At 44.0% G+C, this 15,570-nt stretch overlaps 1 protein-coding gene and 1 long non-coding RNA gene across 2 annotated transcripts in view; one reads left to right on the forward strand and one right to left on the reverse strand.

The window, feature by feature from the left end:
• Nucleotides 1-894: 894 nt before the first annotated feature.
• The window catches only part of WDR45B (WD repeat domain 45B), a 31,272-nt gene continuing 16,596 nt past the window's right edge, over nt 895-15,570 (forward strand). Inside the window, exons 1-3 of the mRNA XM_039501284.1 lie at nt 895-1,123; nt 10,898-10,972; nt 14,794-14,895. Coding sequence (XP_039357218.1) covers nt 1,057-1,123; nt 10,898-10,972; nt 14,794-14,895 — 244 coding nt within the window. The 5' untranslated portion in view covers nt 895-1,056. The remainder of the gene's footprint in view (nt 1,124-10,897; nt 10,973-14,793; nt 14,896-15,570) is intronic.
• Nucleotides 4,962-6,805, reverse strand: LOC120383316. The gene is made up of 3 exons (XR_005588411.1): nt 6,678-6,805; nt 5,648-5,774; nt 4,962-5,268 (listed from the first exon to the last, which is right to left on the reverse strand). It is a non-coding gene; the product is annotated as an uncharacterized LOC120383316 (long non-coding RNA).

The raw sequence follows: 15,570 nt of genomic DNA on the forward strand, positions 1-15,570 counted from the left end.
GTGACCACTGTGCATTCAGTTATGACTGGCCAGGCGATAGCACTCAGATGGCAATGGGGTATTGCACACACAAACCCGTATTAAGATACAGCCATTGTTCAGATCAAGATGGGTGATGACACATCAGTACCTAGGGCAGAATTTGGATTGAGATGGGTCACAGCATGTTGGGAGAGCTGTAGCAATGCCCAGGGAGAGAAGGGGATGTTCCATACCTGCCACCATTTGAATGGTGTAATCAGGGACATGGGGGGGGGAAAGTGAGGGCAACCCTTTATACAGTACTCCACTGAAATGTGTTGAGCTGGAGAGCACTGAGAATAACACCCTAGAAACAGAAAATTCCTGCCTTAGCACAGCTTGCCTGGGTGCTACAGAGAGGACTTCTAGGTCCTCAGTGCATACCCAGATCCAGGCTCCACCTTTGCCAGCCCCATATGTGGGCCTCCCTCAAAGCAGCCCCAGAGGGAATCATAGAAGATTGAAAGAGGCCTCAGGAGGTCATCTAGTCCAACCCCCTGCTCAAAGCAGGATCAACCCAAACTAAATCAGAGCTTCCCTCTAGGATGGTAGGAAGTGAGGCGAGATTCCTCAGGGGGTAGAAGACTCCCCAGGCCAGTCCAGGAGGGAAGGGCAGTAGATCCCCGTTCCAGCGCCGGGAGGGGGACAGTGGATCCCCGTTCCAGCGGGGGGGGAGTGGATCCCCCATTACAGCCCCGGGGGTGGGCACTGGATCCCCCCATGCCAGCCCCGGGTCACCCGGCCCCAGGAGGGGGGCAGCGGATCCCACAGGCCCGTCCGGGTGGGTCTCCGCAGGAGGTGGGGGAGGGGTTGCCCGTGCGGGGAAAGGGGGCGGCGGTTCGATTGCTCGGCGCTCCCCGGCCTGTCGGGTGGATGGTATCTGGCTCGGCGCGCGGCCTGGCGGGGTCGGAAGCAGCCGCTGGCCTGTCCCTGTGCCCGCCCGCTGGCCGCGGGGAGTGTCGGCGTCTGGGCTGAGTCCGTCCGGGGCCGCGATGGTTTAAAGGCCCCGGGCCAGCCCCGCATCCGGCAGCAGCCATGAACCTGCTGCCGGCCAACCCGCACGGCAACGGGCTGCTGTACGCCGGCTTCAACCAGGACCACGGTGAGGGGCCGGGGCGAGCCGGGAGCTGCGGCCGAACCAGGGGAAGCGGGTGTGGGGGCGTCTGGGGAGTAGGTTGGGTTCCTGTGGGGTTTGTCTGGGGGTGGCAGGGCCGCGGGTGCGGGGAGGGGGTGTCTGGGGTGGAGGGCCGCGGGTGCCGGTGCGGGAAGGGGGGGTGTCTGGGAGTGAGGGGATGCGGGGAGGGGGACCGCGGGGGGCTGGGAGTGGAGGGGTTGTGTGGGGTCGGCTGGGAGGGCAGTGTGGGAGGGTGTTGCAATGGGGAAAATATTCCTTCCTTTTGTCCTCAATACTTCCCTTTCTTCTCTCTTCTTCCCCCCCCCCACAAAAGTTTTGGGACAACACAAACTAGGCCCCCGCGGCTGGGGAGGGAGTGGGGTTCACCATGAGGCAAAGTAGCCCCCCATCTCCGACCTGTTGCTGGTTGGAGAGGGGCTGAAATGCCACTCCAGAGCAGCCTGTGTGTGGAAGCATATCCTCCTCGCCTTCCTGGTGACACCACACTGTGCTGTTTCCCTGCAGCTCTAGGCACTGTCTTGACCTCTGACTAAATTCAGGGGCTGTGTGGCTTTACTCTAGGGCACCACAACTGTAAATCTTCAAATCCTAAAGCAGGTTTGGGAAGTGTTTTGGAGTGTGACAGTGGTTAACCCTTCTAGCTTAAGTGCTGTTAGGGAAATTAAATGTCAGAATTAGGACCACTTCAGAGTGTGGCTTCTGCAATAATCCTGTTTAGAGATACTTTCTGGCTTTTTGTATATTAGGAAAAATCTGGCATGTAGTTCTATACATGCTAAGAACAGTGAAAGCTATCACATCAACAAAGTGCCACCGTTTTTGCTACCATCTTGTGTACACTACAGTTTCCACTCTCGCTACTGCTGGTGGGGCATTATTAATCTGGATTTTAACAATGTAGATGCAGCTATTGTCCCTTAAAGTAGAGGGATATTTCTATGTGGTATTTGCAGTGCCATGCCCTCATTTGTTTGTATTTCTCTCAGCCATCAAGTCTGAGAAGAATGCTTTGGAGCCAAAGTCTGTGAACAGAATTTTCAAAAGTGGCTAGTGATTTTTTTTTTAAGGGTGTTCCTGCTTTTCAGTTGTCGGAACCTTTGGCAGTTTCTGAAAATCAGGTTCCTTTTTAAATTTAGGCACATAAAATCACTAGTCACTGCAGTGAAAGATATCTAAGTTGTAACACAGCTTATGTGGCCATATGTGTCATTAGGAAAGAAATAATCGCCTAGTAGTTATTCTTAATGATGCCAATTGGGACAGAGAATGTTGTATATGCTGATGCAGCTTTGCCCCCACCCCTTGAATTTATTTAATTATGGTAGCACCCCAAAATGTATGAAGTAGTTGTACAGACTCTTAGGAAGATAGTCCCTGAGCTGAGGAGCTTCCCTTAATTGCATTTTTAGGTACCTATTCTAAATAAACTGGTAAGTTAAACAGACCCCTAGTTATATAGGCAAAGAAAGTCAAGGAGAATCTGTTTGCAAGCTACTGTAACTCTTTCCAGTTATTAGTGGTATATTTGTACATTTAAAAAATAGCCTAACCAGTATGATACCTGATAGCATTTAGGATGCAAAAGTGCTTATCTGAGGGCTTGTCTACACTGGCAATTTACAGTGCTGCAACTTTCTCCCTCGGGTGTGGAAAAACACCCCTTAGTGCAGCAAGTTTCAGTGCTCCTTGTGGAGGTGCGTTTGTTTGTTTGTTTTTAAGAGCACTGGGGGAGCTCTGTTGCAACCACACAAGCCATGTTAAAGCACTGCAGCGTAGATTAGCATTGCCAATGTAGACTAGTGCCCCCCCCCCCCCTCTCCCGGTCATTGTGAATGTAATTCTAAAAACAGTAGCTAGGAGGAAAACCTCACTACTTCTTCCATTTTCCTACTAACCAGAAATAGAAATCTGAGTCACTGGAGTGCTGAAACTTAGTGTGGGTGCCTGAATGTAATTTTGCAATAACCTCATTTCTCATAACTGAAGAATAGTCAATCCTGTACTCACAGGAAGATGGGAGGGATGATCTAATAGGGCTGGAAAAGACCTTACTTCTATGACTGGCATGTTTCATCTGCAGTATCAGAAACCCATATTTTCCTCTTATGCTTTGAGCAATATTACTACTGTTTTTTATATTGGATAACTTTTCATTGAAGTTTCTTTATCTTACAGAAAAGGCTAAGTTCTGTCAAGTACTTCACAACAAAAAATTGTCAAAGGTTTTTATTAATTTAAAGTTTGATATAATCTTAATTCTAGTAACTTCTGTAGTGTTTTCTGTCCAAGGATCTCAAAGCACTTCACAAATTAATGAACAAATGAAAGAAACCTCATAATAACTTTGTCAGCTAAGGAAGGAGTAGTTTCACATGCTGAGAGGGATTCCTCTCACGCCCCCTGCCCCCCTTGGTGTCATACTGCTAGGGTGACCAGATGTCCCGATTTTATCGGGACTGTCCCGATATTTGCTTGTTTGTCCCGCGTCCCGACCAATGTTCGGTCGGGACACTGGACAAACAAACAATTTTGCCCTCCGCTCCCGTGCACAGGCGGAGCCCGGAGGGGCTCTTGCCCCCTTGCCCGACTCCGCCCCCTCCTTCCTCCATTGGATCCCTCACCAAATCCCTGCCCCCAGCCCCGCCCCCTCACTGCCCCATTGGATCCCAAGCTGAACCTGGGGAGGAGACGCCCCTGTGCAGCAGTCTGGGCACACAGGCCATGGCTGGCTGGGGCCAGGAGCGCTGCAGTGCAGCGCGAAGGCTGCTCCAGCCCTGCAGTCCACGGGGCAGCATGGTGGGTCCAGGGGCAGCGCGGAGCAGGCAGGGCCCGGGTGAGCGGCGTGGCCCGGGGGCGTGGGCTGCCCGCCGGAGACATGTGGTGGAGTGGGGCTGAGGGGGCAAGATTTGTCCCAGGCGGGGCGGCTGGCGCGAGGAGCCGGCCAGGATCCCCCGAACCGATAAACTTCCCCGACGCTGCTGGGGAATCCTGCGCCTCTCCCGCTCGGCTGCGCTCCAGCATCTTGCCCTGCCGGGAAGGAGCTGCTGGAGTGCAGCTGAGCGGGAGAGGTGCGGGGCTCCCCGCCTGCGGTGGGACGAGTCTCACGTGCCCGGGGTGGGAGGCTCCGCGGGGAATGCAGTGCGTGCGGCTGGGGCGCTGTGTGCGATCCAGCGGCGTGGTTGGGTCCTGCTAATGCCCCCGGCCCCTGCAAAACTGCCTTTTTTTTTTTTTTTTGCTCTGCCGCCATTTTTTTTGCTCCGCCCCCCGTGTCCCGATATTTCATCCCTGTGATCTGGTCACCCTACATACTGCATATGACAGCGTTAGTAATAGAATCCAGAAATTGTCTGTCGGTCCTGTGTTCAAGGTATTAGGCTGTTCTCCCTTTCTCAAGTCTGCCTAACAGCAAAACAAAATGGTTAGACCTCATGATGCAGAAATGACTTTGCAGCTGACCGGTTTTAAACAAAGTATGCAGTCTTAGGTAATGTGCGTAGATCAGAGGATGCTGTTAGACATCAATATAACAATACATCTATGTATCCTTGATCCTAAAGTAAAAAGATTTCCTCTATGCAGCATGGCGTTTCCTAGGGCAGGCATTTCAGCCCCTTCCAAGCCCTCCCTTTTTACTTTAGCACCACTGGGTCAATATGGGCAGTCCGTACTCATTCCACCAATAATAGTCAAATTCAAGTTGTAGTTGCAGATTAAACAATGTACTTTTTTCTTTAAATAAGAAAAAGGATAAAAGTAAAGAAAACAATACTTATGCTTATAGGTGTCTTTGAAAATTTTATACAGCATCTAAGTCCCATTGATGTTCTTCAAGGAGACGTAGTCTTCTGTATGCCTAAGCCACTATTGAAAATGGGACTTGGGCTCCTAAGTCACTTGGCATTGTCACAGGAATAAGAGCCTACGGTAGATTATGGAAACACAAGTTACAGAGTTGAAAGTGTAGTAGTGATACCTCATGTCCGAGTCAACATCTGTATCTTTTGCTTGGTCCATTCTTTCATCTGAAAGGTTCAGAGCAGCTTGTCATGTGAAGCAGAGATTGTCACCATGCTTCCATGGGTCACAACTGAGAATACCAAATTCAGGACAAGCTGCTGGGAAAAAGGGCGGACACACCCCAAAACCAGTGGTTATTCCTCCATGAGAGATACCAATCCAGCAACAAAAGTAAACTTCTGTCTTACCACACCAGCTAACAAGAAGTCAGAAATGCAGCTTCTTCAGGTATTCCCATCCTGGATTCAACACCCAGACACTAGACTTAACGATGAGTGGTTATTTAAAACCAATTTCCTCAAACAAAAGGGGTCTTCTGATCCCAAAGGACCAGACGCATACCCCGGTCAATATGTAACTCAGATCTTACCCAATAATCATGCTGTTGCCAGTCCTTTAGTATCTAATATCTAAAGGTTTATTTATAAAAAGAAAGGTGAGAGTTAAAATTGGTTAAAAGAATCAAATACATACAGTAATTGCAAAGTTCTTGGATCAGGCTTGTAGCAGTGATGGAATAAACTGCTGGCTTGTTAAATTTCTCTCCTGCTCAAACCTCTGCACTATGAACTTAGAGTCCTCTTGTCTTGCATAGTTTTCACTGTCAAGAAAAAAACAAAACCCTTAAATATGGAAGCTCATTCTTGTTTCCTTCCCTCTCCCACTCCAGCAACCTGCTGTACTGGTCTCTGAAAATATTCCTACACTGCAGCTTGGAGCATGCCTCCTAGCTCAGGTAGGCAAACTTACACTAGCTTTGCTTGTGCTAGTGCACTGTAAATAGCAGTGTGGACATTGTGGCATGGGCATCGGCTCCGGATTGGCCTTGTGTGGCTAGTCTGTCTGACCTCTTGGGTCTAAGCTTGGGTGGCTAACTTGAGCTGCTGCCCATGCTGCAATGTCCACACTGCTATTTTTAGTGAGCTAGGCCAAACAAAGCTCGTGGGAGTCTGTCTACCTGGGCTGGGAAGCACACTCCCAGCTGCAACATAGACATACCCTAAGTATATTGTGTTCCGTTAAGTTTCCTGGGAATGTATGAGCTTTCTTTCTAGTTCCCTTATCCTGGGGAGTCTGCCTTTGTAGAAAACATGCAGTGGCATTATAGCAAATTTTAATGTCTGCTAACATACAGTCTATTGGGTTTCTCGTACTATGCTAGGTTTCAGAGCAGCATCTGTGTTAGTCTGTATCTTCATACAATGCTGGTACTTCACTAATATTAAAGCAAAATTTAAAAGCCTTTTTTAGTATCTAACAATTTTTTTAAAAGCATTACTTAATCACCACATTACACTGGAAATATATCAATCATTCTGTAGTGAGCCTCTCATAAAAAGGAAATTTAATTTGCAAAAATAGTCTCCAAGAAATATCAGCTCTTAACCAGAACTATATCATCACCATATCATGCTTGCCATTACCTTCGAAAGAGAATTTCTCCCTTATGGGGAAAAAACTACAGAGCCTTAGAGCCAGTTGTAAGGTTTGTCAGATAACTTACCAATTTATTAACTCCATAGTTGCAGCTCATGGAACTAGCCCTTTGCTTTGTCAGCTTGATGTATGCTGCAAATCAATGACACCTGGCAAAATGAAGCTGTGGCTCTAGCTTGACTAGAAGCCTCTCAGTTCAACACATTAAAGCATCTTTTTACTAACTATAATATTAGACTTTTTTGGTTGGTAATACTGTATTAGCCATTTGCCCTTTTCCATGTGTATACACTCTCACACATATGGAACTTTTTTAGAAACTGAGCCAACCAGAAATATCAAAGTCTAGCTTGAAGTTGTGCTCTACAAACTAGTATATCAGTTCCTGTGAAGAAAATCATTGGCCTTTCTCTTCTATTCTGATGATTTTTGTACTACTGCAAGCAAATGCAGAGGTAGCTGCTTATGTTGCCCTGGGTGTCTCCTGGCAATGAGTGCTGGCAAAATAAAAGCCTGATACTACACCTATTGAAAATCAGTGGCAAAGCACCTGCTGACATCAATGTGAGGAGCAGTGCACTTGTTGTAATTGTTGCTTTCCATGAGCTCAGTCGGCAGGAATCCTAAGGACACTCCCAAACTTGCATCCTGTGGATGGTATAATGGCTCCCCTCCAACTAATCAAGCTGGTGGATGATCATATTTGAGAAGAAACTGTCTCTTAAAGTAAGATGGCAATAAAACTGAGGAAAAGAGAATGAATACCCTAAAAATCCAGTGATTTAACAATTCAAAGTTCTCAGCAGAAACTTCGAATGTCATTTTCCTCCATCTCCTTTCCTTCAAACTTTTTTGTTGGCCTAGACTGAAACAGCTTAATAGGCTATTGGGTTACTTTAAAATTCTGGCAGTATTTCAGCCCTCTGTGAGAGGGGTAGGGATTTCTCCATATACCAAGAACTATCTTGACTGCTGACCTGGAAGGTCCATGATATAAATACAGGATGCTGTCAATCCTCAACAAATTATTTTCCTGAAATTGATAATTTGCTGATGCAAGCTAGTTAAAATTTCAGGAAAAACAAAAATGTTGAATCCATTTGTTTTGGATTATCTGTAAATTATCTGTAAAATAATTCCAGTATATAGTTGATAATCCATAGTCAAAAGAATCTGAATATCTTTGGTGCCATGCAGATGTTTCACCGCATATATTTGTGGCATAATGATCCCAGGGGCTGGCTTGCTGCCTTCCTAAACTGTGTCAGGGAGATCTCAGGGTCTAGTTGACAGTCCATGGGGCAGTCATTAAGAAACACTGATCTAGAGTACCAGATATAATCATTTTGGGGATATGTCGCTTCATTAATTGTAGGTATCCATAATAAACATCTATAATATCATAAGATGTCTGCTTGGTATAAAGGGTTTACAAATATGAGAACAATATGCAGCCTGAATCTTCTTTCCAGGCTCTCTCTGCCATTCAGCTGTAGAACAACTAAGCTATTTTGACATGCAGGAACAATTGGACATAGGAATCTGAGCAAATAGTTTGGCAAGATGAAGGAAAGTGTGAAGTAAGGTTTTTATTAATAGTTTTATAAACCCCAAATTAATATCCACAACTCAGAGCATGACAAGGCCCTTGGTTTTTATTATTTTGGAGTAGATGTTTGTGACATTACCTGGGGTACAATCTGTTGAACAGCAGTTTCACCTCAATTTTCCAAGCTGGCATGCCTTTTACACTGCTTTACTGTGAGAGCATCTACCTGGTCTGCTCACACACAGCCTCCAGCATGTAAATTACTCCCAGCTATACTGTGTGAATGCTATGGCTAGATACTCTTGAATTATGCTGCAGAGCAACATCAGCAAATTCCCAGTCCCAGACTTTCCCTCAGAACATGCACATCTTGTTGTGTTCAGCCCTGTCCTGGGCAGCACAAGCTCATATAAATCTGTCATTTTATTAATAGAAATTACAGGATTTGTGCATATCATCTCAAATGGAGTTCCCCAAACACTTCAATTCAAGCACACTGGTTTAGATAAAACACATTTATTAACTACAGAAAGATTTTAAGTGATTAAAAGTAACAAGGCATACAATTCATCATTGGTTACAGGGAAATAAAAGGTAAAATGCATGCAACAAGCTAAGTGAATCCAAAACAAAAGTCTCTCACCACATAATTCAGCAGTTTTACTTGCTGAATGCCTTTCAGACAGGATCCTAGGCTTTTTCTTTATTCTTCAGGTGTTGTGGCTGCTGTGGGTAGAGAGAGAGAGAGGAAGGAATATTTTGGGGCATCTATTCCCCTTCTTGTGCCTTTTCCTCTTCTTTAATTTTCTCCTGCTGGGGTTCAGGAGACATAGTCCGTGGGGATGGGAACCTCCAACTGTTTCTTTGCCAAGATATAAATTTCTCACTCATACCCTTTTTCCTGCCAAAGAATGGCCACTTAACCAGGTGATAGTCTGTTTGATTTCATTGACACCTGGCTGAGGTGTCAGTTTGCCTTTCCTCTCTGAGGAACTGGTTTGTGGCTGCTTCCCCAGATTTGGAATATGTCTTAGGGCTTGTCTATGCTACAGGTTATCTGAGCACGACTTATGTCGCTCCGGGGTGTGAATAAGCCACCCCCTGAGTGATGTAAGTTACATTGACATAAGTGCTGGTGTGGACAGTGCTTGTCAGTGGGAGAGCTTCTGCCAGTGTAGCTACCACCTCATGTGGAGGTGGTTTTATTATGCCAACAGGAGAGAGCTCTCATGTTGGTATAGAGTGTCATCGCCAGACGCATTACAGTGGCAGAGCTGCACTGTAGCACTTGTAGTGTAGACTAGCCCTTACTAACATCATACAGTAGAATCTTATAACTTTACATACAGTGTTGACACACATTACTAGGACAATAAAGATCAGCAAATCATGAGTTTTCCGATGATATCTTGCGAGGCATAGTTTGTACAAAGTTTATCATAATCTTGAAAAAGGGGTGGACATAGGGATACAGAGTGTCACAATGTTCCTTATGGGTAGACACTTAATACACACGTTTTCAACTTTTGTATAAAAGGTTGTTTAAAAAAATTTCAGATCATTGCATAGGAATAAAATCAAACTTGTTCCTATTATTTTGTGACCTTGAATCTCAAAGTTCTTTATGAATTTTGATGTGCCACTTGTAAATTGTTTGCTGTGTTGTAGTTGGATTGGGCCCAGAATACAAGAGACAAGGTGGGTGAAGTAATATATTTTATTGAACCAGCTTCTCTTGGTGAAAGACCAGCTTTTGTGCTACCCAGAGCTCTTCTCACCCACCTTGTCTCACTTTTAAATTGTGTATTTGTTTTATCAGGTTAACTTTTTTCTGTAACAGTCTCTTCATGCACAATAATTACCACCTCTGAATGCTTGTTAATGGCTTCTATGTGTTCTGCCTTAGTCCAATACTGGCAGGTAGTATGACTCACTACTTACTTGTGATAAGTGGAACCATTAGTATTTACTAACTTAAATCAAAACAGCAGAAGAACTCTCACTGGGAGTATGAAGGAATCTATTAAAAAGGCATTTCTCCCCACCCCCCAATAGCTCAGAGATCTGCATAACCCAATTCTGGACTTCAGCTTAAAAAAATGATCAGATATGTAAAATCTCTGTATGTTAAACTCTTTAGTTTAAAAGGTCAGTTGCTTAAGTTCCTCTAGTTCCCCACAGTTAATTGGAACTGATGGACTTCCAACTTTCACTATCCTGAAAGGGACTTCAGAGCGTGGTAGCTAAAGAACCATTCTCACCTATTTCAGGAATGAACATGTTAGACAATGTAGTAAAGTTTTTAATTAGGGATCTGAATATTTGAACTAGGACTCCCTTTTTTAGTACATGAAGTGAATATAGGGGTTTTATGTGCTAGCTATTACTGGGGAGTGTAAGTTTCAGTAAGAATACACCAAAACTGTGATTTCCTTTTCCCTGGTATTGACTCATGATCAAACTGCCTCCTATGTGATATCTCCTTTCCTTCCATTGTTTCTTCACCACCTGTTTAAACAGAACACCAGGGACTTTCAACCTTGAAACAAAGTGGGGGAAAAACCAACTTTACACCGTTTCAACTTACATTTTCTATTTTAAACTACTAAAGACACGCAACAGTCTTCTTGAAATTTTGTTGACATTAAAGCTCTTAAATAATGACCCCCAGCCCTCTGACTTACTCTGTTTTGCCTGTATTTCATAATTAATGCATATTTTTCATTTTGTGTTTTTAGGATGCTTTGCATGTGGAATGGAAAATGGATTCAGAGTTTATAATGCAGATCCCCTCAAAGAAAAAGAGAAACAAGGTGTGGGATGCTTTCTCATTTTTCTGTTAGCTCTGTTTTGAAAGTCCAGCCTACTTGTCTTCTCCACAGGGCTCTTGTCTGGGTTACTTTTTCTTCTTGCATTGAGCCCTTGTCCAATGACTTTCCTTCCAGCCAGGAAGGGCTCCACAGGGAGTCTCATTCATGCCATTTCTAGATCGGCAATTTAACTTCTGGTAATCCTCTACTGTCTGATCTAACTGACTCAGGTGTGTGATCTTGAAGCTAGCATCAGCCTGAAACCTCTGTGGACTGGTCACTAGAGGGGGTCAGCAACACATTGTAAGTGTGAAAGAACTCAGGTGGCTCTCTAAAGTCACAGCCTAAACAACAGGTTGGGGGTGTGTTCTATAAGGGAGAGCTCCACATCAAGTGGCTAGAGGACTAGGTTGTAATCTGTATTGGGCTTTTTCTGCTGATCCTGTCACGTAAAAACTGCTTTGGTGGTTCTGTTAAAGCCTATATAGTTTTTGCTCAAGAATAAAACTCGACAGAAAAATAGCAAAAACCATTCTTCTAACCAGACTGCATCTGTTCTGAGAGGAATGGCTGTGTTTTCTGTACCTCAAATATAACCCCTTCTCTTCCCATACCCTCCTGTTTGACCGCCAGTGAGGCCTCCAGGGTTTCCTAACAGCCTCAGTGTTTTTCCAGTCATCTATCTTAAGCATTCTCTTGTAACTTAAAGTAGCATGGAGGTCTCTGGTTCCAGTCCACACATCCTTTAATTGTCCTAAGAGGGATGTAGCTCCTCCTAACTGCTTAATCTCATCCCTGCTGAGTATACTCCTACCATTCCTATTTTGCTTCCCATCCCTCAGGCTCTGCATTCTTTAATCTGTCCCATCCCTAGCCTTTCTGATCCCACTCCTCTTTTTGCTCCTTCTGGAATTCCAGGTCTGCCTTCAGAAAGCTCACTGTCTTTCTAACTTCTTAAACTGCATTTCCTCTCTTTCTCTGAAACCTGGGTGTCTGCTTCTCATTCGTCTTTTGTCTGAAACTTCCAAAGGAGAGGTCTCTCTTTCCTAAACTTCCTGTCATGAAGGCCTTGGTGGTGGTGCATGCTCCTCCATATCTATCTGTACATTTGAATTGTATATAATCCAACACTGTTTTCACACTGCCCTCAAGCATAGTGGCTGTTATTCCCTTACATTAAACATAGACAACACCGTCACTCTGGTTTCCTGGTATCTGAGTCAGAGAGAGACTTGGTTAAAAAGCAGCTGGTTGAAGCTTAATCTGTGCAAGACAGAAGTGATGTTGGTAACAGGGCTGGCTCCAGGCACCAGCGGAGGAAGCATGTGCTAAGGGCAGCATTCCGTCCATTCTTGGGGCGGCAGTCTGAGTGGCTTTTTTTTTTTTTGCTTGGGACGGCAAAAATGGTAGAGCTGGTAATCAGACACTCAGTATTGGGGGTAACTGTCTAAAACCATGATGTTAGGGCACTTGTCCACTGACCATCAGTGTGATGCTGGACTAAAGTGTCCTTCTGGACTCCTACTCTTGGATACCCAAATGGTGTTTTTAGCTAAAAGTTCCTTCCCATTGGACCAAAGCTTTCCTAGTCATTATTTCCTAGTCCAGATGGTTCACTGCTACTTGGGGATGGAAGTGAATGCCATGAAAAAGCTCCAGATGGATGTGCATGTGTTGGTTCATCTTCAGAGCAGAATAGATTGAGCACATTCCCCCTCAATCCCATTGTTCTGCATGCTGTACTGGCTACCTCTCCAATACCAGATCCAGGTCAACATGCTGATCTACTGTGACCTGCCCAAGAGAACTTACTTACACTCTAAAAGAAGTACGTACCCTACCATATGCCAAGTAATGTTCCTTAGTTCACTAGAATTGAGGTGCTTATAGCACTGTTAAGCACAAAGCCCTGGTTAGTATTAACTGCAGAGACTGGAGCCAATAAAATTAATAGTTTTGAAAATGAGACTTATGGGGGGGGAGAGGACTGAATTTGAGTGGCTGCCCTACAGCTATGGAACTTTCTTCCACCAGATATTGGTGACCATAGAGCTCACTGTGCAGAGTGAGATTTAAGAACAGCTCAGTTTTGCCCTTGAAGACTCATAGACTTTAAGGTCAGAAGGGACCATTATGATCATCTAGTCTGACCTCCTGCACAATGTAGGCCACAGAATCTCACCCACCCACTCCTGTAACAAACCCCTAACCTATGTCTGAGTTATTGAAGTCCTCAAATCGTGCTTTAAAGACCTTCCAGGTGCAGAGAATCCTCCAGCAAGTGACCCAGGCCCCATGCTGCAGAAGAAGGCGAAAAACCTCCAGGGCCTCTGCCAATCTGCCCTGGAGGAAAATTCCTTCCCAACCCCAAATATGGTGACAAGTTAAACCTTGAGCATGTGGGCAAGACTCACCAGCCAGCACCCAGGAAAGAATTCTCTGTAGTAACTCAGATCCCACCCCATCTAACATCCCATCACAGACCATTGGGCATATTTACCTGCTAATAATCAAAGAGCCTAATTTTGGCAATTAATTGATATCCCATCATACCATCCCTTCCATAAACTTATCAAGCTTAGTCTTGAAGCCAGATATGACTCTTGCCCCCACTACTCCCCTTAGAAGGCTGTTCCAGAACTTCACTCCTCTAATGGTTAGAAACTTTTGTCTGATTTCAAGTCTAAACTTCCTAGTGTCCAGTTTATCTCCATTTGTTCTTGTGTCCACATTGGTGCTAAGCTTAAATAATTCCTCTCCCTCCTTGATATTTATCCCTCTGATATATTTACAAAGAGCAAGCATATCTCCCCATAGCCTTCTTTAGCTTAGGCTAAACAAGCCAAGCTCTTTGAGTCTCCTTTCATAAGACAGGTTTTCCATTCCTCGGATCATCCTGGTAGCCCTTCTCTGTACCTGTTCCAGTTTGAATTCATCCTTCTTAAACATGGGAGACCAGAAGGATGATAGAATTTTGAGAACCAAAAAGTGAAACTAGTTAGAATAAAGTTTTACTTTTGTTTAGTTTAATTGCATAAACTGAGAAGAAAATCAAAAAAGTAAATGGCATAAAATAGTGACAAGTGCCTCTGCCCTTTTCTGACAACTCTCCCATCACATCTGATGCTAGCTTTGATGCCTCTTCATCTCCTCTGCTTTTTTCAATACTGCCCATAAACATGGCATGCCTACCTAATCTATATTTACTAAGCCACTTTTTCTCTAAAAATCCTTCCTAAAAAGCCTCTTCTTTCTTCTTATCTGCAAGAAGTCTTAATGTACCATAAGAGAAATTAATTTTAATGGGATCATAGATTATATACATACCATAAATAAGTAACTTCAAGTATACTTCAGTATTTTGGTTGAGGGAGGGACATCATACTTTTTTGGCAATCATAAACAATTTTTGAATATCTAAGTGTCCTTTGTGGTGGTGGGTGTAGGTTTTTTTTTTTTAAAATGTAACTTGTAGTCTCTGCTGAAAAAGCTGTTAATTGTGGCTAAGAGTAATCACTCTTCGTTTGATTCTCTTAGTATCCAGATGGGGACAGGAGGCGATCTCCACACAGTATCTTTCCATAGTGTAGATAACTGAGAGTAGCCTTAGTCATATACTGAAGCATTTTCTTGTGACAATGCAGTAAAAGGCCTGTTAACATGGGCTTGAACTCAGCTGTATTTTGCGCTTCTATAGTAAATCCCAAAATGGCCCACTTTCTGTAAAGAAGAAAATGTTTCAGTGCTATCTTAGACCCGTTCTGCTGTGAAATTAAGTGCTGAGTATATTTACAAATTTCAATTTTTTTTTGTTTGTTTTACAGAATTTCTAGAAGGAGGCGTTGGCCATGTTGAAATGTTGTTTCGGTGCAACTATTTAGCATTAGTTGGTGGAGGAAAAAAGCCAAAATATCCACCTAACAAAGGTACAGTGTTGAGCACTAAGGAACATATTTCATAAATGTTTCTGGCATCTCTGCGGTGTCCAACAACAAACCTCAACCTAATTTTTTTTATAGAATCCAGAAAGTTTGCATGTAGCCTTTGAGTTGCAACCTGCCTAAAATTGTTTTAGTATTTTAAGTTCAATGAATATGTATCTTCCTCTTAAGCCAATGGGAATTGTGCCTGCTTGTGAATTTGGCCCCGGACTCTATATCTCTATTTCTGTCATGCTTACCTTGGAATATCTGTGGCTCTTTCTACATCATTTCACTTGGTGAATGGCTTGCTCACCATTTTCTAAGATGTTGAAAATAAACACTAAAGAGACCTACTCTGGAATGCTTGCATTTGTGATGGTGAAATTTCACCATCGCTCAGTCCTGCATGCCAATAAAAATCAGCCATGCAAAAATAGAAAGGAAACATGACAGAGCTGCAAGCCTGGCCAATGATTTGTAAATTGGCTCAAACTTCCTAATACATTTTAACAATTTAAAAACCTCTGTCTGAGAGGGCTGGGCTGGGGGAAATCTTTGCAGATTTCTTGCAGCAATGGTTTTACAATTCACTTTCAATCTTGACAATATTGGAAACTTTCCCAGAAGCCATAGTTATACTCATTATTGTGCCTGACATGTTTAGAGAACTTGACAAAC

This window comes from Mauremys reevesii, linkage group 15 (genome assembly GCF_016161935.1).
Source record: "Mauremys reevesii isolate NIE-2019 linkage group 15, ASM1616193v1, whole genome shotgun sequence".
Taxonomy (NCBI): Eukaryota; Metazoa; Chordata; order Testudines; family Geoemydidae; genus Mauremys; species Mauremys reevesii.